Source organism: Rattus rattus, chromosome 3, assembly GCF_011064425.1.
Source record: "Rattus rattus isolate New Zealand chromosome 3, Rrattus_CSIRO_v1, whole genome shotgun sequence".
Taxonomy (NCBI): Eukaryota; Metazoa; Chordata; class Mammalia; order Rodentia; family Muridae; genus Rattus; species Rattus rattus.
Window position 1 is genome coordinate 50565673 of NC_046156.1, and position 24705 is coordinate 50590377.

The 24705-nt window shown below is 40.6% G+C and overlaps 1 protein-coding gene across 3 annotated transcripts in view; it reads left to right on the forward strand.

The window, feature by feature from the left end:
- Positions 1-2249: 2249 nt before the first annotated feature.
- Ahcyl1 (adenosylhomocysteinase like 1) overlaps positions 2250-24705 on the forward strand; it is a 34192-nt gene continuing 11736 nt past the window's right edge. For 2 of the 3 annotated variants that reach the window (XM_032897509.1, XM_032897510.1), the window contains exons 1-3: positions 2250-2638; positions 22122-22233; positions 24485-24628. In XM_032897509.1, the coding sequence (XP_032753400.1) occupies positions 2519-2638; positions 22122-22233; positions 24485-24628 (376 nt within the window). In that variant the 5' untranslated portion in view covers positions 2250-2518. Of the gene's footprint in view, positions 2639-2696; positions 3007-22121; positions 22234-24484; positions 24629-24705 lie in introns of those variants that run through there. The other variant, XM_032897511.1, reaches the window with a different exon arrangement.

Below are 24705 nucleotides of genomic sequence, written 5' to 3' on the forward strand. Positions count from 1 at the left end.
TAGTCTTCAATCTCCAGGAAGCTCACAGCCTGGAGACCAAAATGCGCAGAGAAAGTACAAAGTACCTGGAGAAAAAAATTGTTTTAAAAAAATCAAATCCAAAATATAGATATGCCAGTGCTTGAAAAATGATTTGTCTCAAGACACATATATTTTTTTTTTAATTCGGGGGAGAGTTCCTAGCTGATTTCTAAAGACTCAGCTGAATTGAATTCAGGGGCTCCAATAATAGTTTGAACAAAATCAAAAAGATGAAAGCTCCTGAGTGGGCCAGCTGTGGTCCCAGGCCCCAGTTCTAAAGAGAAAGGGCCTGCCTGGCCCTGCATGGCCTGGCCCTGCACGGCTGAGCTTCGTGTTCTGGCTTCATCTCTTTGTCCCCTTTGGCCATAGAATTCCCAAGGAGAGAAATCTGACTGCTCTGAAGAGTGGGCACATGAGAGAATGCTAACATTTTAAGACATCGTGATCCTTCGAGGTACTTCAACAGCCCTCTTCAAACATCCACAAGAATTCAGTGGTTCCAGAAACCTTGAGCACTGGAATATTGGGGGAGGGGTAGTGTCTTTTAAGACCACTTTTTTCTTGATGAAGTTCAGTCTTTAAAACCTGGTAAGGTCAGGAATGGTGGCACAGGGTAAGAGATCAAGGCCAGCCTAGGTTACATAGTGAGACCCTATCACAAACAACCTACAACCCAGTGAGGTGATGGATATAAAAGAATGGACTTAGAGAAGCAATTAGGGGAAAGGTCCTCAGGAAGACTTACTCCCAGCATAGTAGAGAAGAATCTGGCTTCTCTGAGTCCACCCAAGAGAGAAGGGTAAAGCAAAGGAATGAAAAAAGAGTCACAGGAGGCAGCTAGATGTGTAGTGTACTAGAGAGCTTGAGGGAGATTGTGGCCGCTGAGAAATCCCAATGGCGAGATGGCTGAAATCTCTTTTCGGAACATTTCAGAAAATGTAATTGAAGACTGTTTGCTGTGTGATGTAACCTCTCCCTTGCGACCCACAAAACTTCATTAAAAGTTCTGCTACATGTTATAGCCTCATTTTTGTGGTCTAGGGGTGAGAGTTGGAAAGAGAAAGGGGCCGATGTGACTATAAGAGCTAAAGAAACAGTAAGACTGGAATAGTGAATAAAATTTCGGATGAGGCAGCAGACTAGGGCCAAAGGTGACCATGAAAACCTAAGTCCCCTGAGTAATTCACAGAAATCCTGGGGACAGCATTGTACTTTCCACAGGACATAGGAATTGGAGCCAATGTCATCTGAATGACTTTCAAAGGATAAGATACCTCAGTTGACCCCAGCTTACAAACAGGCTTTCCCTTCTCAAATGGATGAGTTCTTGGAAACATAAATATGCCACATACACCTCTATCATCCCAGGGCCTTTAACGGGACACAGTACACAGTAGAACCCAGAGACTGTGCTAGTCCAAACTGAACGCCCTGCACTTGCACACTCACTGCAAGTGGAGCCGGCAGGGAAAGACTACTGCCTAGAGAGTGCGTGGAGCAAGAGAACCAATTTGGCCGTGGCTTTTTCTCAATCTGCCCTGTTCTCTGCCCTCTGATCCACCCATCAACCTTATCTTAATGACCTCTTCACATCAGCACTGCAGCCCTTTGAAGGTCTTGTAAACAGACAAGGCCCAGGAGGAGATGGTGATGGAGGTCATAAAGGGTTGTGTAGAAACCAGACTACTCTCAGCTTGTTCTGCCCCCTGTGAAGTCAAAAAGCAAACACTGTCCCCTGGAAATAGGCTTCTGGTCCAAAGGGCCCAGGGTGTGTGTGGGCCGCGAGTGAGTAGTGAGTAGGTCTCCAACACTGAATTTTCCCATGGAGGGCCGGAAAATGCGTCCTTTAGAATTCTGGCTTATGCTCCTAAGCATCGCTTTTGATATGCCATCTTCCCGATCCCCGACGCCCTTCCACCTCCGCATTCCGAGGTCTCCTGGGGAATTGGCAGTCCCAAGACCCTCAGTCTTGTGGCATCTTTATAGGAACCACACACGGCTCAACAGGGCTGATGGCACCACCTGGCGGCAGACAAGGTACAACTACTCACCCTGGGAAGCTAATCATCCCGGAGCAGGAAAGGAGGGGCGGTTCCTGCGGCCCGGTCTAGCGTGGTGACGTCAGTAGAGCGCGCCATTTCTCCCCGCCTCTTTCCCCACCCTCCTTGGTGCTGCCAGTACTTGACGTGGCGTCTCCGCCCTCTACCCTTACTTTGCGTGCGTGCTTGCGTGTGGCGGAGGTGGCTGCGCGGGCAGGTCGGAGCTGCGTGCTGTTGCTTCTGGTTCTTCTGTGGCCGCCGTCGCTGTCCGGCAGGCTTGGGTTGAGAAGCCGACAAGGCGCGCGGGTCACAGCCCTTCGGAAGCCCAAGCAGCTCGGCGCGGGGCCTGGCGGGAAGGCGGGCGAGCGCGTGGCCCAAGGCGCCGCGCGGACGGGCGGGCGCCCGTGAGGGGAAGAGGCGGGGGCGGCGGGTTAGCCGCGGGCCGGGCCGGCCGGGGGATGTCGATGCCTGACGCGATGCCGCTGCCCGGTGTCGGGGAGGAGCTGAAACAGGCCAAGGAGATCGAGGACGCCGAGAAGTACTCCTTCATGGCCACGGTCACCAAGGCTCCCAAGAAGGTGCGGGGGCTCTGGGTGGCGGCGAGGGCCCTCGCGGAAGGGGCGCGAGCAAGCCCCGGGCCCGGACTCGGGTAGTTCGGGACTTCGGGCTAAGGTTTGGGGTGCTCAGGACCATTGACACGATAAAGGGGGTGGCCGGTGAGCGGCGATGGGCCTATCTAGAGCCAAAGAGGCCGCTCTGACCTCGCTTTTCTTTGTCCCTCGGCCGGAGTCCTCCTGGATCTTTCTGAAGCCTGACAGGGCCAGGCCTTAAATTCGCGACTGACTTTTCCTGGATGGAGGAGGGCCTTGAAGACGAGATTGGGAGGGGGTGAACGACTCAGCTGACCTGTCCAGGGGATGAGGGTGTGCAGGAAATTTCCCCTCAGGTGAGTGGGGGAAATCAGGCAGCGCTTTTTCAAGGCATCTCTTGGGGAAGAATTGGCTGTTTCACCAACAACTGCGTGATAGCTTAGAGGCAAGAGGAAAGAACTATATGAACTGGTTTGTGCAGCTGAAGGTTCTAAAAGCAACAAGAGATTGAAGGGCAAAATGATACTCTCCTCTCAGTCTTCCACTTGTTAGGAAGTATGAGAGAAAGGAAAATTTAGAGGTTGGTGACAGTAGACACTGTCATGGATGCGGGTTGATCCCAGTCATGTGAATAGATCGCTTAGACATCCCTCCAGAAAGAAGCTTGGGTGGGTTGGAGAGGTGGGTGGTAAGAAATGATTGCTCATTCTTTACTGCACTTACTGAAGTAGAACAAGTTCAGCCTATTGTGCTGAGGGTTGAGCTCAAAGGACATCCTTGTACTGCTCTTGGAAAAGGTGATCCAAGGAGGACTGAGTCTAACCAGCTCTCTCAGCGGTGGGATTGGGATCCCCAGTGCTTTCTGTCAAACATTCTCTGACCTTCCTCTAGCCTGGTACCCAATTAGCAGTCTACCAACAGCAAGAGGTGACCTTTCTGAAATATTTCCCTCTTGTTTAAAGTCATTTCAAAGCTCATCCTGCCTATGGTATTTGTGGGGTTCAGGGATGATATAAATTCAGCAGAGCAAGGTTTGCAGAGATAGTTAATCCCCAAGGTTCCTGCACCTGAACTAGTTAGGCTGCTCTCAGTGCCTGAGAGAACTTTATTTTCCTCCAGGAAACTAATTGGTCTCAAAAAAAGAAGTCATCACTGTGTTTTAGCTCTGCTTTCTCACACAATTGAGATTGTTACCAAGAACACCTTTAAAGGGTTTATAGAAGATCCCTTGATCCTAAGGGATCCAGTTGACCTCATTTTTAGTGCTCTCATTCTCCTGACTGCTTTGTTGGAGAAGTGACCTTTTGCAGTCTGCACTATTTGAATACAAAGTTAGAGTTCTTACAAGCAAAATACTTACGTGCAGTACTTCGGATGACTTAAGGGAAAGAATTGGAAACCCTGATAGCCGAATCCCCCTGACTCTTATCTCTTACCATAAGCCCACCTTTTGTCTAACTACTCCAGAGAGTATTGGTCATTTTTATTGTTCCTTTTTTTCTTTCAGTGTAACTATATTCTTGCAAGTCAATATTGATAAGCCAAAATCTGTATTATACATTGTAAACTCATAGAGGCAAGGACTCGTTTACCAGTGTACATATGGGGCCTAGTTCTGTACCTTGCATATAGTACTTAAGCATATAGTACTTAATTGTTAATTGCCAATCTAGATAACCAGTAGCTGAGATGCTAAATGCCAACACCAGTAAATATCTCTTTTTCTTTTCTACTTTCTGAGAGGAATATCACAAATGAGTATTATTGTGAAGCCAAGTACTAATGACTTTAGAGACTCATTTTCCATTAGCTAAAATAAGCAAGTCTGTGCCAGGAGTGTGGGAAGACCCTGTTGTAAATTTCCATTTGCTAGTATATGTGTCCTCATGTTGTTAATCTTGTTCTTTGAGTTTTGTTGTGTGGTACGTACATTGTACTTGTATTAAAATGCATTATGATGACTAATTACCTACCCTTAATGATGGTGATAAGAGGCATTTATTTAGTTAATGGGCCAGTTGAGGACCAGTCAAGGTCATGTAGTAAATTCTGGGTAACTGGTTTTGGTTTTTTATTCCCTCTCAGAATTTCAGCTCCTAGACGTTATGACTTCGGTCACTTTGAACCTCTTCCATGTGTAATGTGATAAAGTATGGAAAAGGTGAGGAGGGTGCAGGAGAACTTGGCATGGTACTGAATAGTGTGAGAAAAGGGTCTCTTTAAAATGGCGTAGTCTTCATCCAAAAGGATCCCAGTTTGACTCTAAACCGGGTAATCTTTGGATCATTCCCATTCCTGGGGCCCCTCTGGAACTGAGGACATTTCCTGGGGCCATAGGTGACTTTAATGCTTCTCAATCGGGTCAGATTCTAGTATGTTTTTCTTGCCAGGTTTTAATTATTGTTTGCTTTGTTTGAGATACAGTATATGCCCATCAAGCAAAAGCATTTCTTATTCTCCAACTATAATGATGCCCAATTTTGTATTCTTGGATGTCTACTCCAGTGCTAAGGATATTACAGGGCTTGCTAGTTTGCTTCAAGACTTGAATATTTGTCAGTCAAGAAGCCAACTACTATTAATCGGTATCCCCTTAAGTGAATAACTCATGTGCCTAAGTTTCTGCATTTGCCTAATTAATGTCTGTTGTTTGGAACTTGAAAGACATTTGAAAGTTAAGATAGCAACAGCAATTGGGTTTTTTGGGGGGGGGGTTGGGTTTTTTTTTTCTTTTTCTTTTTCTTTTTTTCGGAGTTGGGGACCGAACCCAGGGCCTTGCGCTTGCTAGGCAAGTGCTCTACCACTGAACTAAATCCCCAACCCCAACAGCAATTGTTTTAAAGTATATTTTATTCCCTCCTTAAAATTTTTAGTACATTAACTTATGGAGGGAGGATATGTGTGCATGGAGGAGTCAGGATAATTTACATGAGTCTATTCTTTCCTTCTGTCTTGTGGGTCCAGGCGATCAAGCACAGATTGTCAGGCTTGCAGCAACTGTCTTTACCTGCTGAGCATCTTGCTGGCCCTGTCCCCTCTTTTCAGTGAGCATTTGTTGTGACTTGTAGGGGGTCATAAATGCCATATACCGGGAAGATAAAACTTAAGAAATAATGAAAAAATGTTGTTAACCTTGAAGGCTAAGATCATTAGTGATACAGGTTATCATAAGCAATTCCGTAAACATCCTCACACCTAGAGAACATGAAAAGATAGTAGTCTTGTCCCATAGTAGACATGAGAAATAATGGAAGACATTTTTTCCTGACTGAGAATTAAAGAGGCAGCTTTCATGGGACCACATTGATTGCTGTGCTATAACTTACATGATAAAGCTTATTCACACACAACTTATAAGTGCTTTCAGGAAGTATGTTTGTCAGGAAAGCCTGAAGTGAGAAGCACTCCTTTAGTAGTAAGGAGAAGTGTACCACAACTGAAGGAGAACACTGTTAAATGTTGGCAGTTACTCAAAACAAATCTGCTACATTGTTGTAGTGCAGACAGTAACTGTCTTTGGAGCTTCAGAAACTGACAGTGTGTCAGATTGTTGGTTTTCCATAAATAAACCCCCATGTCTAATTTACTGATGAAATCTCCTTTGATGGTTAGGTTTCTCTAAATATCTCTTTCTTTCAGAATTTCTTTCAGAATATTACTCTTTCTCTGAGTTTCTGCCATCTCAGGAGGAAGGACATAGGACTCTGCTGAGTGGCATATTAACATTTAGCCTTTTACTGCTTAGTTGCTATTTAATCAGATTGTTAATGTTATCTTAAAGATGTAGAAGTTTATTTTAAATTTTTTAAATGTAAACCTTCGTCTGTGTTTCTAAGTCTAGAAGAGGTGACTACATACAGAGCATGTGTAGAAGGCAGAGAATTAGAATCGTCTCACTTTGGCCTTTGGTAGTTGCTGCATTAGACTATGCATAATGCATAATCTTTTGAGCCTCAATCTTTGAAGAATTTCATGAAACAATAGTTTCTGTCCTTAGAAAAATTCGGAGGAGCACAAAAATGCATATTTACTGCTAGAGGGTTTAATAGGGCTGCCTGAAACCCATTCATAGATCCTGACTTTAAAACCTTGCTTTAAGTAGACAGCCTCCTAAGCATAGTATCTCTTTTCTTTACAGATCTAGAATCTGCTTTAAAAAAAAAAAATGTTTGTTTCTAGCTTGCACTTTGTGTTTGTGGTGTGGAATAAAGCTGGGGCTGGTGGTATTGTTACCCTCCTCTTTGGGACTCATTATTGCCTTGAGAGTATTACTCAGAAACTTTTATACACAGAAACCAGATTTTCACCAACACTGGGTAAGTGTCTCTGCTCACTTTTCTTCATAGGAAACTGTACTTTTCAAACTATATTTAATACTGAACTGATAAAATATGAACCTTATCATTTGATTTCTCTAGATAGAGCTTATTGAAGTCAAGGACCATGCTTCACACAAATAGTGTCTGACACACAGTACTGTTAATGAATGTTTATTAAGTCAAATACTGGGAAGTGATTGTCCCCAGGAGAAAATAAGTTGGACTCATGTGGTGACTGACTTGCTTTCCTTTTTTATTGCCAGAACTGTTATGAACTTATACCTCCCTTATAATGGATAAGGCAGTAACTAAGGGACTGCAGGAGAGAGCGTAATGAGAGTTTCCACTCATTTAGTACATCTCTTTCTAATGTAGGCAGTGGAAGGGAAGGGAAAGGAAGGGAAGGGAAGGGAAGGGAAGAGAAGAGAAGAATACACACTCCATGGCCGCCTCATTTATTAGCTTAGTAGCATAGAAACATAAAGCAGTCAGCCTAGCGCCATCCTTACATGTAATAAAGGAGGCAATTTGAAATTCTCGCCATTGGAGCAAACATTTTAAGCACTAGGGACCCTCTGCTCAAGGTTGAAACTGGTATCTTGGATTTAAGAAACTTTGTCCCCAGGGAGTTGCAAGTTTGAGAAATAATGAAAAGTTGAACAGCATTTGGAATGTATGGTAGGGCCCTGACAATATTAACAGCCTTGCTAGCAATGCTGAGCAAATTTCCCAGCTTTCATACTGTATAATGCTGGGTGTCCAGTCAGCTGAACCGAAAGCTGAATTTGACGCCCAACAATCTGATGCTCACTTGTCTTTGAAGCATACCTCTAGAATTACAGTCTTCTGGAAATGGGCCAGCGCTGTCCTAACCATGAACTTCTGGTCCTAGTTGGCATTAAATTTTGTGATGTTTACGTAAAATGTGTGACTTTGGCAAGATTTGAGGGAAAGGAAGACTTTCAAAATTCCCTGTTTCGGAAAGTGAAATAAGTGCTTTGTAGAGATGGCAGATACATGCAGTTACTCTGGTAACAGATTCAGTTTTCTGTTCGTGTCCAGGTGGTTCCAGCTTCTAATTCAGTACTTGAGTTTTTAGTGCCAGCATCAGTTCCAGACTTCTTAGCAAGCAAGACAGGAAGATTCCCAGTGTTGGCTTAATATGAAGAGAGTGGCCCAGCTGGCTTGTTGTGCTGGACTTGATGAATTGTGAATCTTAATTACACTGATCAATACAGTGGCCTTGGTAACAGCCTTGTAGCTGCTGTAGAATCTGTTTGCTTCAGGGTTGTAACAGAAAGAGACTTAGTTGATCGGGGACATCATGTTCTCACTGTAATAAGCTGTAGGCTAAGTCCAAGGAAAAACAAATCCTGGAGGGGCTGACCTCACTACACCCCTTCTCCAGTATTTCCCAGGAGGAAACATTACTCTGGAGGTGGTTTCTGTTCTTATTTGCCAGTTGGGAGTAAATCAAGGTTAACAAAAACTTGGTTCTTAGTGTAAGTGGGGTAAAGGATGCTTCCGGGTTCTAAAGGGTACATGGAAAACACTTGGATTGAGAAGTCCCTGTCTGCCGGTTTGTAATTGGGAATGGGTGATTGATAAAACTAATCTTAGCCCTTGCATTTTCCTATTTGGGGAATATGGATTCATAATTGCACATTCTTTTCTGATTCCATAGAGGGGCTTAGCTGAAAACTGGGCATGATTGGAATGAGAGCATATTGCCAGTTTTTGCTAAATTTGAACTAAACCATGTTTAAAAAATAAATAAACAAAAAACCTTCTGTCTTCTTTAGATAGATCCTCATCTTCTCCTAACCCTTTATTAATCTCTCATATGCATGGCCTGTGCTAACAAGTATAGTTGGTATTAAAGGTAGCTTCTCCACTTCCTTTCCCTTGTTTTAATTGAGAGAAAAGCATACTTAACCCACTTATTTACTGCATTTTTTGAGGCACTTTGTCAAGAGCCTGGCAAACTCAGTGTAATTGTTTGCTTTTTTGGGTCCTCCTTAAATTGATTATTAAATCAGTACCTTTCCTGGAGTTGGAATGTGAAAGATAACTGTCACAAAGGGAGTTTTTTCAGAATATTTTATTATCTGGGCTCTAAATTAGACATACTTATTCACAGTAGGAGAGGACATGAAGATAGGGCAGCTGGTGGAGAATGGGTTGGCATTTTGAATGACCAAGCCGCCAAAAATTATTTTGAAATTAAATATTGGGGTAGGATTACAGTCACTATCTATGTAAGTGACCTATCTCCCAAGGAAGAAACCTTGCACACCATATGAGAGATCAGAAAAATAACTTCCTGCTACTTTTCTCACGTATTCGGAGTGAGTCTGAAGCAGAAGTCAAGTTTGAGTAATTCCTGTCATAGGACCTGTGCTAGACACAACTACAGATAAGTCCTATAGAGCTTAGATTCCCATAAGATTATTTAGGTCATTTAAATTTACTACAGATTCCCTTACCCATTGGAGCATTCTTAAAACTGTGTACATATTCCAGAGAGAAAGAAAAATAAAAACAGTAAATGATCTAAATAGAAGGGAAATTCGTTAATTTGAAGCCTGTCCTTGGACCCTGGCTACCTAAGCACCTGGAATGATTGCTTATCTAGAATTAAGGATGTGTTAGGGTCAATGAAAGCCCTTAGCTGTGTTCTTTGGACTTTATCTCCTAAACAGTCTTTATCAAAACAGGAAGGCCATTTACGACAGAGTGCTGGAGGGTATCTATAGGAAAAATAGGGAACACCGGGCCTCTCCCTAAGCTAGTACTATTTCTCGAGTCTAAATTTTTTTTTGAAATACTAAGTAGAATTCTAACACATTGTACATACACTTACCTCTAGTTTCTGGGTAGTCAAGTTAAGAGTTTAAACTTGTTGGTTTATATTATAAACTCTTAGACTGAAAATAATAGTATTTTAAAGATTTTGAGAAACATCTTGGTGAAATTCTGACTTCAGAAGAAAAGCACAGATTGGTATAGTTAAGGATTGCAGAGTTGTGGGTTTAAAGAATGGATGGAAGCATGTGCTGGGGAGGGAAGACAGGCCTTAGAAAGTTGATAAGCTCATGAGCTATGGTACCATCCAATGCCGGTGTTAATGTGGCTCTGGTGTTTGACGGGAAAGAATGGCCAGGCCTCCTCCTCAGGATAAGTGCTGCAAGAACAGGGGTGGAACTCCTTTGGGGTACTGAAAAAGAACTCAGTAGGTAGACATGTCCATTTGAGGCTGGATCCTAAGCTGACCTTAGGATCACCATAGCCCAAATGTTCCTTTACTTGAAGGAAATTCTTAGAGGATTATTATTTAAGCTTTTGAGAACTTTCCATGCCCATACTGAAAGACTGCCAAATAAGGGGTATTAGAAGAGTGTTCCAAGCTAACTTTGTATGTAGACTTGGCTCCCATTAACAGAACCTCATCCCTTCCTAGAGAGTCAGGAGGCTCTACCTGGTTCCAGTTCTAACTGCTTTCTTGTGGGAAAACAGGAAGCATGCAGTTAACAAAAGGATATTTCATGGTTTGCTTAGTAATGCTTTAAAACTTCAGAGATTTAATCATATGCCTGTTGTCTTCACTTACTGGTTGGAGTAGTGGCTTAGCAGTTATGAGCATTCACTCCCTGCCTTCCCAGAGGACTGGAGTCTCATTCCCAGTGCCTAAGTCAGGCAGCTCACAACTGCCAGTAACTCCAGCTCCAAGGGATCCAAGGCCCACAACTGTTCATACACAGGAGAATAAAAATAAATATAAATATTTGTAAATAACCAAAGGAACTTTAAACCTCACTTTCGGGGCTTTTAAAATCTATTTTACAGTTCTATTCAACCTGTAACCTAATACTCCAGGTTTTTTTCTTCATTTATTTCAGCTTTCTAAAGATATAATGGGCAAAATTAAATGTACTCAAAGAGTACAATGTTATATACTGTGGTGTTTGTTCACGCTATCAAAAGATGACTGTGATCAAGCCAGTTAACATAACTATTTCCTCAGTTACCTTTTGTAAAAAATTCAGCACACTGCTAGCCACGCTGTTGCGCATCCCTGCAGCTCTTCAGAAAGTATTCCCCCCTAAGCAGCAGTTTTCAACCTCTGGGTCCAACAGCTGCATATCAGATATTGACACTAAGAGTTGTAACAGTAGCAAAATTAGTTATGACATAGCAGTGAAAATAATTTTATGGTTGGAGGTCACCGCAACATGAGGAAATGTATTAAAGTGTTGCAGCATTAGGGAGGTTAAGAATAGACCTATTAGGTCTGTTCATTTTAGGACATCAGAATTGTGTCTTTTTGTTCTCTCAACCCTGGGACCTAACTACCTTTTCCCCCATATGAGTTTGGCTTTTTAGGTTCTACATATAAGATCACTTAATAAATACTTAACATGCCAAACATAGTAATGAAACTAAAATTTATTAATCACATATCCTGTTATTTAAAAGTAGATGATTTCAATAAAAGTAATAGCCTTATAATAACTTTGTAGATACGGTTCTGTAGCATTGTGATATTAGGAAGTAAGAATTCATTAGTGACAACTGCATTTATTTTAACCTTAACCAAATTAAATATAATTCTTAAAGATTTATTTATTCATGTATTTTATGTTTAAAAGTCCTTTGTCTCCACACACACCTAGAATGGGAATCCAGTCCCATTACAGATCGTTGTGAGCCATCATGTAGTTTCTGGTAATCGAACTTGAGGTCTCTATGAGACAGGGTCTCATTATGTAATTCTGACTGGAACTTGATTTGTAGTCCAGACTGTCCTGTGACTCACAAAGATCTGCCTGCTTCTGCCTTCCCAGTGATTAAAGGTCTATGCCAGCATGGCCAACAGTGTAACTTTTTATATTGTGAAGATTTAACTTTGCTGGGTCTTTCTAACATATTCCGCGATTGAAAGTGACTTGCACAGGGTGCTTTTTGAGTGTTTTACTACAAACATAAAAGGAATCTTTTCAATTTCAGGGACTGCTCTCTATACTAAATGTTAGCATTTTAGAGAAAATTTTCCTTGTCACCATTTAGCAGTAAATTTTTTTAAAATGGATTTAAAATACACTTCTGCTGCTTATTTTAAAGTATGGTACCTCCTGAAAATACTCAGTGAGTTTCTCAGGTAAACCCTCTTCCCATAAACATACAAATCAATAGTCAGTTTTAACCACACCGAATTGGAATCTTCCCTATACTAATACAGATAGTTGAGATATAAATAGGAAATTATTTAGTAAGTGGTCAGCATTGGATTACCCATACATTGTCTACACTGTAACAAGGAAGCAAGACTCAGAGGAGAGCTTTAACCTGTGGGGCTTGAATTTAAACCCTGCCCTTCTGCACATTAGCATCTCAATAATATCAGGGCATTAGCAACATAAAACAACTTCCTTCCTTTTTTCCTTTCTTCCTTCCTTCCTTTCCCCTGTCTTTCACTTATTGTAAAAATGTATGTTCTGTTGGGGATTTAGCTCAGTGGTAGAGCGCTTACCTAGGAAGCGCAAGGTCCTGGGTTCGGTCCCCAGCTCCAAAAAAAAAAACCAAAAAAAAAAAAAAAAAAAAATGTATGTTCTGAAAGAACTGGTTGCTTTCCCCCGGAACTCACAATTGTTCTGGAATTATTCTCAGCCTTTCTGTAACCACAGTCTTGAGTAGACTAACCCTTGAAACAGTTGGGGACTGCTTTCCCCACATAGCTCCAAAAGAAGAAATGCTACTGAGCTTGTGGCTTGTTTGGGATTTTTGTTTTTAGTTTTTGCTATTTTACATTTCAGTGTCAAGTTGCCTTAGCAAATCATGTAACCCCAACTACTTCCCATCCTGTTTTTGTATCTGTGAACATGCAACCCTTAGATAATGCTGTTTTTTAAAAATAACAAATTGTTTTGTAAACCATAGCCATTAATCTGAGACAGACAATGAAAGTAAAAATGTCAAGGAAATCTGGGCATTTAGGATCTTATTACTTATTGGATTTTATTTCTATGTATGTATGTATGTATGTATGTATGTATGTATGTATGTATGTATGTATGTGAGTGGGTGGATATGCATGTAGAAGTCAGAGGACTGCTTGTAGGAGGAGTTGGTTCTCTCCACCATATTTGTCCCAGGATTGAACTTTGCTCTGTCAGACTTGTTAGCATTCACTATTTCCTGCTGAGCCCTATCACCACCCTGATATTAATAATTTTATTGTTTAATGCAGTAATACATGTTGCTTTTAAACTTCTTTTCTCATCAACTTTAAGTAAAAATTCAAATCTAGTACTCCCTGTGTTGTGAGGCTGGTTCTTTGTATATCGGGAGTTTTTTAAAAATTGAAAATTGCTTAGATTACTGATATCCCAACAGTGTTACTTATTGAGAAAATAGCTCTTAAACAAAATTCAATGTGTATTTCGATTTGCTGTGCAGTATTAGCAAGAAAACTTGATCTTTGTGCTCCTGTGCATACCACTGGTTAGAAAACAACAAAAGACAGGGACTCAGGAAAACCCGAATTTACACATGCTGGTCCGTCTGGACTGTAGATGTGTGGCATATTTAGCATTATTCATCCTAGAGTTATCAGTAGGGCTTTCACTCTATCATTTCAAGTTAAAAACATAGCCCAGCTATAGGATAACATTGTGAAAGGTCCCATCGGCTCCTTTAGAAGTAATTGCTACATAGTTATTAGGTAACTTGGGCTCCTGGAAGTCAGGTTTATTTCATATTTTGACAGCTTGAGTCTATAAGTTTATGAGAAGCAACTAATGGATGGCAACTTTAAAAAAAAAAAGTGATGTAGGTCCTGTCTTGTTAGCCCTCAATACATGAATTCTCATCAACGTGATGGCTACATATCGGTAGCTGCTTACAGTTCTGCCACCTAAACACTGGTTGGCAGACTCTGTTTCCTCATCTCAGGTAGACAGACGGAGTCTAGCTTTCCCAGATGCTGCGCTGACTCAGCATGATCCACTGACTCACTGAACAAATGCATGAATTTAAAATGTAATTGGTTTTTAAACCTCACATAAGCTGTACTTCAGGCCAAGGAAGAAAAATTTGCTTTTAACTATTACCTTCCTCTTGTTAGGTTAAGATATTACCCAATGGGGCCAGAGAACCAAGTGGGCAGGCATCTCTTTAGGTCTATCCACTATTTGTTTGCTTCCTGTTAAGTTTTCCTCCCATAGACATTTGTGTGAAGCGTACAGATAGGCCTGTTTGTAAGCAATTGACAAGTTTTCCTCTTAAAAAAAAAAAAAGAGCATGTCCACCTAGCTTGCAGTAGGATATGTCTGTTTAATGTAAAGGTGCTATTTAGCATGTCATTGGCATAGAGGGAAAGGTGAATATAGTAAACTAGCTTGGTCTTTCCCAGGCTAGCCTGGAATTTGTGATCCTCCTGCCTCAGCTGGAATGGATCATAGGTGTGTGCTACTGGCCTGACTTTTGATACAAGCTCTATGAATCTAAACAAAGTGACTTCCAACAAGGAACAGAATGTGCAGAATATTTTAGCTTGATACCTTTTGATAAAGTAAGAGAAGGAAAATGAGAATGTATACATGTATTTGCTGGAAGAAAGCCAACGTAAATACCTACAGAAACCACTGAAAATAGAGTAGAGGGAAGTGAGATTCTGGATACAAGTGTAAAGCTTAAATCATTTCTATTTTATAGCCAAGGTAAGATTTAATAGATGAGGGGAAAATGAAATGTTAAAAATCTTTAAAAACACAAATGAGTTCAACCAGCACAGGAAATCTAAGCTAATGTATCAAATTGGTTGTGCAGGCTTCCAGGAAACAGGACTTAGACTGTATATCCTTCCTGAAATGTGTATTTCCATGTGTACATACCGTGGCACAGTGTGGAGGTCACAGGACAGCCATGGGTGTCTGTCCTCACTTTCCACTTTGCTTGAGACAGTTTTATTTGTTCACTGCTTCCTGTGCCTGTGAGCCTATCGTGCCCCTAACTCACATAAAGGTGAAAGGACAAGACTCACAAACAAACATCACAACAGTAAAACAGCTCAGTGTGTTTCTTTGATGTCCACTGTACTCTATGGCATACGCATGCCGGGCATCATTCACAGTAGTGAGAAATAAAATGTTTTCAAATGTGAAAAGTGACTAGTTTTTTTGTTTTTGTTTTTGTGTTTTTGAGACACAGTCTCACTATATAGCTCTGGCTCTTGTGGAACCCGCTATGTACACCAGACAGGTCCCAAACCCACAGAGATTTATCCACCTCTGTCTCCCAAGTGCTGAGATTAAAGACGTGCACCTCTACACCCAACCTATTCTTAAATTTTATAATGATATTGAGATTTGGTAGGAGAGTATCTTAATTCTTTATTCTAGATGAATTCCAAAGAATTTATTAGAATTTTCATGTTTGTACCCTTTTTTGCCTCTATTATATGAAAGTATGCACACACACACACAGACAGATATATATATGTATATATATATGTATATATGTGTGTATATATATATATCTATCTGTGTATGTGTATACCACAAAGATCCATTCTAAATCAAGAGTATATACATATTTACTGTACTGTTCTTTTGAAGTTTTTTTTCAAGTTTGGGGAGATGAAAGCCCCAGCAGTGGTGCTGGGTGAGTGGGACTAAAGTAAGGATATGTTCTATGGAACAGGAGTCTGCAGTCACTAGTGCTAGTTTTCTCTTAAAATCTAGAGCTGCCAGTAGTTGCATGTTAGGAGAGGGTAGGCTAGCATGGTATGAGGGTAAGGTAGTTAGGCTAAGAAGACATGGAAAGTTGGTCTGAATGTGTTTTACATTATGTTGTAAATTGTGTTTTTTAGAAGATTAGGAAGGACACCTCTGTGCTACTTCAACACCTCCTTCAAAGCACAGAATAAAAAGTCACTAACTTGCTATTTTTACCTTTGGTTGGCGACTGCTTGGTTGACTGCAGCTCTTAGGGAGACAGTAGAGACCAGTGAAGTTATCTCTTGAAGAAAACGTGTAGAGGCTGATGATAAAAAAGCACTTTTGCTTTGGGAAGCTTTCAAGTGTTGTCTCATGGTTTCAGTAACTCAGCTATATGGGCCTGAGAGTACCTCATTCTTCACAGTAACCTGCCTTGACACAGTATCACATTGAGTCTCATTTTGAAAGGCATAATTTGTCTGTGGAATTGGATTCTAGTAGTGTGTGTTATTGGTGACATACAAAAGGGTACAGTGGAGGAAGGATGTGTGTGTTGTGATTAGTCAGCCTGCCCACCCACTCCCTCCTGGAAACTCAGGCCCCATCTGGGGAGACTGAGAACTTAAGAAACTTGAGACAGAAGGAAGACAGGGAACAGCCAAAACCAGCTAGGTCTCAGAAAACGTTTCTGTACCAGAAAATGAAAGAAGCTGAAGGTACCTAGTTTGTTTCTGTAGCTCAAAAATGATCCTTTTTCAATTCGTATTCTCTGATGTATGTGTTTGAGGGCAAGTTATTGGAAAGAAAAGGACCCTCCCATTTTATGTATATAAATGTTCTGTTTTCTTGCACACTAGAAAAGGGAATCAGATTCCATTACAGATGGTTGTGAGTCACCATAAGGATGCTAGGAATTGATCTCAGGACCTCTGCTCTTAACCACTGAGCCATCTCTCCAGCCTTCCTTTAGGAAACTTTTTTATCTAACTGAAGTGAAAAATAGTAAACTTGGGTATTTCTTATTTCACAATATTGTTTGATGTTTATTGGGGTTTTTTTGGATATATTTAAAATGGGAGTCAGACTGGTCTCTGCTAAGAATCAAAAAAAGATGCTACACTGGGGAGGGGTACCTGACTGTTCCGACTTCTTGTCTATGCTCTGAGAAGGCATTGGCTGGTGGTAGAGTCTTAAGGAAATGATCAGCTGGAAGATGTATGAAGAAGGGTTAGAAAAGATGGAGGAGCCTTAGCGTTTTAATATACATCTTAGTAATTGTTGTTGTTAAATTGTCTAGTTTCTGATAGTCTTTTTGGCTCAGTGCTGTTACCTAAGAAATATGCTACCCATAATTTCTAAACTGCAAAATTCTGTGTACAGTATGCTAGAAAAGCAATGGGACAGAATATATATGTTTTTAAATACCTCAGAGAACGAGAAGAGTGATACTGGGCCCTCAGATAATCGCAGTAGTTAGAAAGGCTAGTCCTTCCATGTATGTCTAAGGTATGCTTTCTTAATGATTTGTTTTCCTAGTGCTTGCTGTTTACCTTTGAGTCTAGTTCTTCACCCTTAGGAGAAAACCTTCCTGAGGAAATTAAAGGCTATTAGATAGGTATGTGAAATAACAAAGTTAATAAGTTGTCTGACCTAACCTAATTTTTAGAGGACCCACATTAAACAATATCTGGATAAGGCACAGATGAAAGGCATCATATCTACTTAACTATTTGAAAAGCTGCTTTAAAATAGCACATTAAAATGGCCTGAAATTTAGATTTTAAAGATACAACAAGTAGACTTCCATGTTTGTGTGTGTGGTTATAGTAGCCAGCATGTTCCTAGTGGAGTAGTGAAAGTTCATGGCAAAGCCATCTGTTACTACTATATGGGGAGCCAGAGCACATACCCAGATTTTAGAGAGCCTTATTTCTTCCAGCATCTTCCGTAGGATGAAGTGGGTACTTAGTGCCAAGCGAATGTGTTGACTAAAGAATATACTGCAACATTGACTAGAACAATATAATAAACCGTTGTCTATAGTCCTGATCAGTGTCATTTAACCATAGGGTCATAGTAGTGCTCTGGTAGCTCAGTGTCACTTAACCATAGGATCATAGTAGTGTTCTGGTAGCTTTTAATTTCCTGTAATTGAAGAGAGAGAAGGGAATTTTGAATTAGGTGTGGGAAGGAGGGAGGGCAGCTAGGGTATTTACTTCTGAGTGTGTAGACCATACATTTTCAGAAGGAAACTCAACTTTGGGTAGTAAAAATGAGTAAGATCAATAAACAAGTAATTATAATTGTTTTTCTTTTGAAGTTTATAACTTTTTTGGGTTGTCTGTGTTGTCTTTGTCTTAGTAAGTACTATACCATCTTATAGATCACTCCCTATACCCACCATAATGAACCCAAATTATTAGGTTAAGCTTTTCTTAGTGAGCCTCAGTGTTACAGAGAAGTCAGTCTAACCATCATAAGTTGTGCTTTAAAATAGCACACAATACTGATATGTATTATACTGCTGTATACTGAAATAGCACACTATACTGATATGTACTATACTGCTGTATACTGAAATAGCACACTATACTGATAAGTACTATACTGCTGTATACTGAAATAGCACACTATACTGATAAGTACTATACTGCTGTATACTGAAATAGCACACTATACTGATATGTATTATACTGCTGTATACTGAAATAGCACACTATACTGATAAGTACTATACTGCTGTATACTGAAATAGCACACTATACTGATATGTACTATACTGCTGTATACTGAAGTAGCACACTATACTGATAAGTACTATACTGCTGTATACTGGCCTGAAGATGCAGCAAGTAGACATCTGTTTGGATGTGCTCATTGGAGAATGGTTGATGTAGCCTGTCCTTTCTCAGATATGCTGTTAGTCTGAGAGTGGAGATGAGTGATACTTTGGAAATTTTGTCTACTTTTTCCTTCTTTCTTCCCTGAGCTTACTACCTGATGCAAAGCACCCCAGTGAAAACCTTATGGTTGGAGGAAATCATAACAATAAGAAATAATACAAACCATGCTTTTGCAATTGTTTTGGGTTTTCTTTTATCCAAATTACCATATTTTCCCACCTAACTACTCTGAGTTTAACCCAAATAGAAAGCTGCTATTAGATCTGGTTTCACTAGAAACTAGAAGTTGGTTTTGGCAGTGGTATCCTTATTTACAGCATAAAGGTGAACAGCATGCAAAGATTCCTTCCACCGAGGGAGAAACAGCTGCTAGCTGGAAAGATCCTGTAGAGTTAGACTCCTGGAAGAATCTGGCAGACCACTGCACTCTGTAGCAGCTGCTGTGAGACAAGTCTCTGCAGCTTGTAGTCAGGGTAGCAGAGAGGACAAGGACATCAAGCATCTGTGTGCTGCTGTACCACCTTACAGACAGCTACCCGCTGTGCCATCACTTGAGTTAACACTGCCTACTTGAAATGTGAACAGATGATACCCATTATCTGAGAGATGGGTGTTAGGAGCACTGCACAGAGTAGTAAGCTACTTGCCATAGCCTACTATTTTTAGATGGGAAAGATTTTGCTAAGCTTTAGACCGCTGATAAGCTTTATTAATACAAGGAGAGGTTATGCCTATTAATCTCAGGTTGCCGAAGAAATATTTCTAGCTTGCTACAACTGCTTCTCTGTTTTTTATCTAAAAATCTGCAAGTGTTACTGAAGTTCCTTCCCCCACCTCACCACAACGTGGGTGGTATCTGGAATCATGCCCAGAACCTTTTGGGAAAAAAAAAAAAAAAAAAAGATGGAGAGGAGAGGAAATCTTAACAGCCAGAAGGGAACAGGCTGCCCGTGCCAGCAGCAGGGAGCCTAGCCTGGCGGAGGAAGTGCTGCTCTGGAAGCTGTTAAGGCCACAGTGGGCTCTTGACCATACTTTCTTTACTGCCAAAGTAATTGCATATTAGGTTGAAATTCATTACTTTGGTCATCTCTTCTTGATTTACATCCTGCTGACTGAAGAAGGAGTGAACATGTAATTGGAAATCCTATTTAGAAGGATTTAATTTTTTGCTTGTTTTTCTTTTTGAAAAGCAGTTATGAATTTGAATTTAAGGTACTTAGAGTTTTAATACTTAAAGTAAAACAAATGTCTTGGGCTTCCTGAAGATATTTGTTAATCAAATTCTGAAGTGATATATGTGACCCAGCTTGATTGGTGATGGTCACTTATCTTGAAGTTTGACATAATATTGACAGGAAAGGAGTTTCAAAGGATCACTTATTCTGAGATGTTTATTAAATACCTTCCTGCATGTGTGAGGCCTGACTTGCTATGGGGATATGTAGTTCTTTATGCCTTCAGTATCTGTTTTCAGACTTAATAAAACAAACTCTCCATTTCTGTGTCAGAGTTGCCTGAAGAAAAAGCTTGCACAGTTAGATGGTGAACCAAGATGAGTTCTAAACACCCAGATTTCTGTCTCTGGTCTGCTGTTTGATTCTGTCCTCTGCATTCATTCTTAGTGGGAACCATGCTAGTTAAAATTTCAAAAGGCAAACCAGTGTCCCCTGGTTTGCTACTCTATGACTGTAGAGTCCTACCAGTTCTGGTTTTCGTTTGTTCATACTAACTGCCTACACCAAAGCTAAAGACTAAAGCTGGTTCTTACACTGCAGTGCTACCCCAGAAGAGAAAGATTGTGCGGCTTTAGCTAATGCAGAGTTTACTTTTAAAAATTTATCATTTTGTGTATGCCTTTCCTGTCTGCATGTATGTGCACAACATGAGTTCAGTTCAGTACCTTCAAATGCCAGGAGTCGGGTCATCTTAGGCTGCAGTCACAGACAGTTGCGATCTGCCATGTGGGTGCTTTGGATAGAATCCAGGTCCTCTGAAAAAGCATCCAGTGCTTTTAACCACTGAACTCTTGCTCCAGTTCCTGGTTTACTCTTTTTAGCTTGAAAGTGTTGATGCTCGTACCATTTGTATTGCACAGAAAAACTTTTCACCTATGATAGTGTACAGTTCCAGAGATAACTATTTGCTACCAACATCTTTTAATAGTTTCTCCATAGGAACCTTTTCAGATTTCTGAATCTGAATCCGGATTTTCAGTTTATACAAAATTTCAGGAATGTGGGTTTTATCTCAAATATTGTAAAAAGGGGTCATCAGATTTTATGTGAGCATTCAAAAGGAAAGGTTTAAGCCAGTGGTTCTCAACCTGTGCATTGAGACCTATTTGTCAAACTTATGTCTCCAGAATTACTTACATAACATAATTTCATGCTTGGAGGTCACCACAAATGAGGAACTATATTATAGAGTCAAAAATGTAGGAAGATTCAGAACCACGGTTTAAACCATATAATTCCATATTTTCACATATTACTTTGTTTATAAATAATAATGGTTGCAAACTATTTTCAATTTATTAAAGCCAGTGGTCCAAGCACTGAGGTGTAGATTAGTGGCACATACATTTAGCCCCAACACTCAAGCTAATGGACTGATACAGGAGAAGTATGAATTCTGAGCCAGCCTGGGTCTCTTAAAAGACCTTGAACTTAAAAATTAAAAAATTATTCTGCAAATATCTAGTTCTGATTTATTCTACCTACAAAGACCTTTAAAACTTGTCATTATTTTCTCTTCTTTTAAAACTTCTCTTTCATCCATACACTCTGATATTTTAAATCTTTACTGGCACTACAAAACTCTAGGGACACTACATTGGTTTTATAAACTACAGATGGCATAGCTGGACTGTAAAGTGTTTTGACATTGCTAGATATTCTATTCAAAAGCAAGGCCTCTGCCAAATTCAGAAGAAGAATATGCTACAAGAGCATATACTAGAAGAGAATACAACACCAGATTATGAGATTATACCTGTTTTCTGATAGAATTGAGTGAAAGGATAAAGAGTTTAGTGTTAGTGTGTAAAGTTATATAAAGGGGAATGGAGAAACTTAAATGAAATGAAGAAAATTTAATAAAATTGGATAGTTACTAAGATAATAAATGGCCTTTGAGAATTACTACTCTCTTTCTTCCCTCTGCAGCCTAGGTCTTCCTGAAATAACTGGAAAGGGACAGTAGTTTAAAAGAGTTCAGAAAGCAGCCTCTCCCCACCCTTCTAATGAGAGTTACCACCATAGTAAGAACCACATAGTACTGCTGAATTTTAGGAAAGTTAGTGTACGGCCTCGGAAAATGAAATGTTTTGGGCCTGTAAGATGGCTCTGAGGGTGAAGCTGCCTGTCTTCAAGGCTGATAGCTTATGTTCTGTCCTCTGAAAAGAGAGAACAGACTCCCACAGTTTGCCCTCTGACTGTGTGTGTGCCTTGGTGCGTGCCCGTGCACGTGCACATGATAAGATCCACACAATTCCCTGGTACTGAGGTTTCAGCTTTTGACCTTTCTCTTATAGCAAATCCAGTTTGCTGATGACATGCAAGAGTTCACCAAATTTCCTACTAAGACTGGCCGGAGATCCTTGTCTCGCTCCATCTCACAGTCCTCCACAGACAGCTACAGTTCAGGTAGGTGTGACTGTCATGTTCCCTCTGTCCCTTCTTATTCACTAGTGCTCTTCACTAATACTTAGAATGTGAAAATCATTCTCAGCAAGAGTTAGAGCTGAGGAAGCTTTTGTTGAGATTTTCTTTCCCAGGCTGTCTTCTGTGTGGTCTGTAACCATTGTCTAGTTAGTGGTACTGGGACGTTCCTATATCCCAGAGAATCAGTGGTAATTTTGCTTTCAGAACTGGCATTTAAAAAGAAGTGTACTTTTAAACATAAGTTATTTGTGTAAAATATACCTTTCCACCTGTGTTTTTCTTTTGTTGCTAAGACAGCTTGAATTATGACAATAAAATCTATATTTTTATCTCCTTTTATTTACAAAATTACCCTTCATGTTGACATGTCTTTTCTTGTTAATTTCTGGAAGGGGAAGGTATAAAGTATTGTAATGTGACTCCAGCTGTTTTCCTACCCTCCTGTCTTAGCCATCTGTAGTAAGTCAAGTCTTTATTCTGATTTGAATTGTGCCTTTCTCAGCCACAGAGAAGATATTAGAAAATAACTGGAAAGGCCTTTTAGAGGCCGGGGTGACTCAGTGCATAAGGACGCGAGTTCAATCCACATAAAAAGTTTGGTAGGGCGATACATTCTTGTAATCCCAGTACTGGGAAGACAAGCAGATTTCGAGGTTGACTGACTGGCCAGCTGCCCGTCCTAACCTAATGAGTGAGCGCCAGTTCCCAGTGAGGGACCCTATGGCACCTGAGATGAACTGAGGTTGACTTCCATATGCATAGACATACATTCACAAAAGCTTCTGAATCATAGAAAACGAACAGAAGAAAACATTTAGAAGCATCTAATATACTCCTTCATCATTCAACAAAAGAAATAGTTAAAAGATTAAAAGAGTCCAGATCGCTATTAACATTAATGAGGATTTGTATGAAAAGCCCTTCATTGTTTCTTACCAGTATTGTTTACATTGTTTTATTAACCTATAGGGCTGGTTGTGAGGTTTAAAGAATGTTAAAAAAAAAAATATATCAAATAAAATTGTATCTCTTCTCTGTAACACTGATAACCCAGCCAATACAGGCAGGATGGCAAACAAGAACAGACGTAGGTATGCAGGGTAAGCTGAAATAAATGGTTGTATGGATTCTGTGGGGCTGAAGCATGCAAGAAACAATCCCAAACAGGATGCCTATCAAAAATGAAGAGATATCGGAAGTGACAGACTAGATTAGTGTGAGAGGCAGAGCACTTACAGGTAAACAGAAAGGGGAATTTCATATGGGAAGATTGAGTTCTGGAAGGAAAACAGATGGAGGAAGTAAAGTTCTCAAAGGTCCCCATGGCCATCTTATAGAAACCCATTAAAATGTGTAAGCCTAGAATAGAGCTGAATGGATAGAGTGGAGAAGATGACCTTTCCTAGTGTTTGTGTTAATTGCACTCTGTCCTTTGGGCAGACATATCTGTGGGAGTCAGTAAGAGAACCTTAGTGCGGTGACCAGGGAATACCCAGTTCAGAGAGGAACGAGAGGCTGGGAAAGTAACGGGTGGCTGTAGATCCCATTGCACGACCATCTGAAGAACGGACTTAAATTTTATGTGAAGTTTTTAATCTCAGATTTATCGTCTTGACAGATTTTTTTCCCCATAGCTGTGAGAAAGATCTGCTTGTTTTCTGTCCTTTTCTGTATTCTTTGAGCACAACCTGGTATAAAATCCCTTAGGAATTATTTTTATCCATATTAGTGGTTCTCAGAAGCAGTACCTGGGAACTTGTTGAAAATGCCACCTTGGACACCTCCTGAGGTTTGCCAAATGCGAACTTTGGCCAGGGACTTAGCAATCTGTACTTTAACAAGCAGATCATTCTGATAGATGTATACATTGAGAACCAGTGATCTATAGAAGTGGCATTCCTTATCACTGTTACTCCATTCTTATAGAGTCTGGTTACAGTCCAGAGGAGCCAAGTAACTGTTATGGAGGGTCACCACGGGTGGGACAGTTCTCTGTCACACACACTGGTGGCAAAGTATCATTAGGGTGAGTGAAAGAGCTTACTTTGGTGCTGAGAAATAGTTTCACTCACACCAGCTGTTAGAGCCTGGAGGAGCAGAACCGAGGACTGATGACGTAAAAGGGACCTGCAATTAAAAGTGTTAGCTTCACTTAAATAACAGTCTCATGGGGACTGCACTCAATGGAGTTGGGCCAATGAGGTTTTTCTCTCTGTTTCTTTGCTGTCTCTAGCTGCATCCTATACAGATAGCTCTGATGATGAGGTTTCCCCCCGAGAGAAGCAGCAAACCAACTCAAAGGGCAGCAGCAATTTCTGCGTGAAGAACATCAAGCAGGCAGAGTTTGGACGCCGGGAGATTGAGATTGCAGAGCAAGGTAAAGGAGGGAATGAGCAGAGGGCCAGAGCACCCTTTGCACTGCTTATCAAGACCTGGGCAATTTAAGTGTCCTGG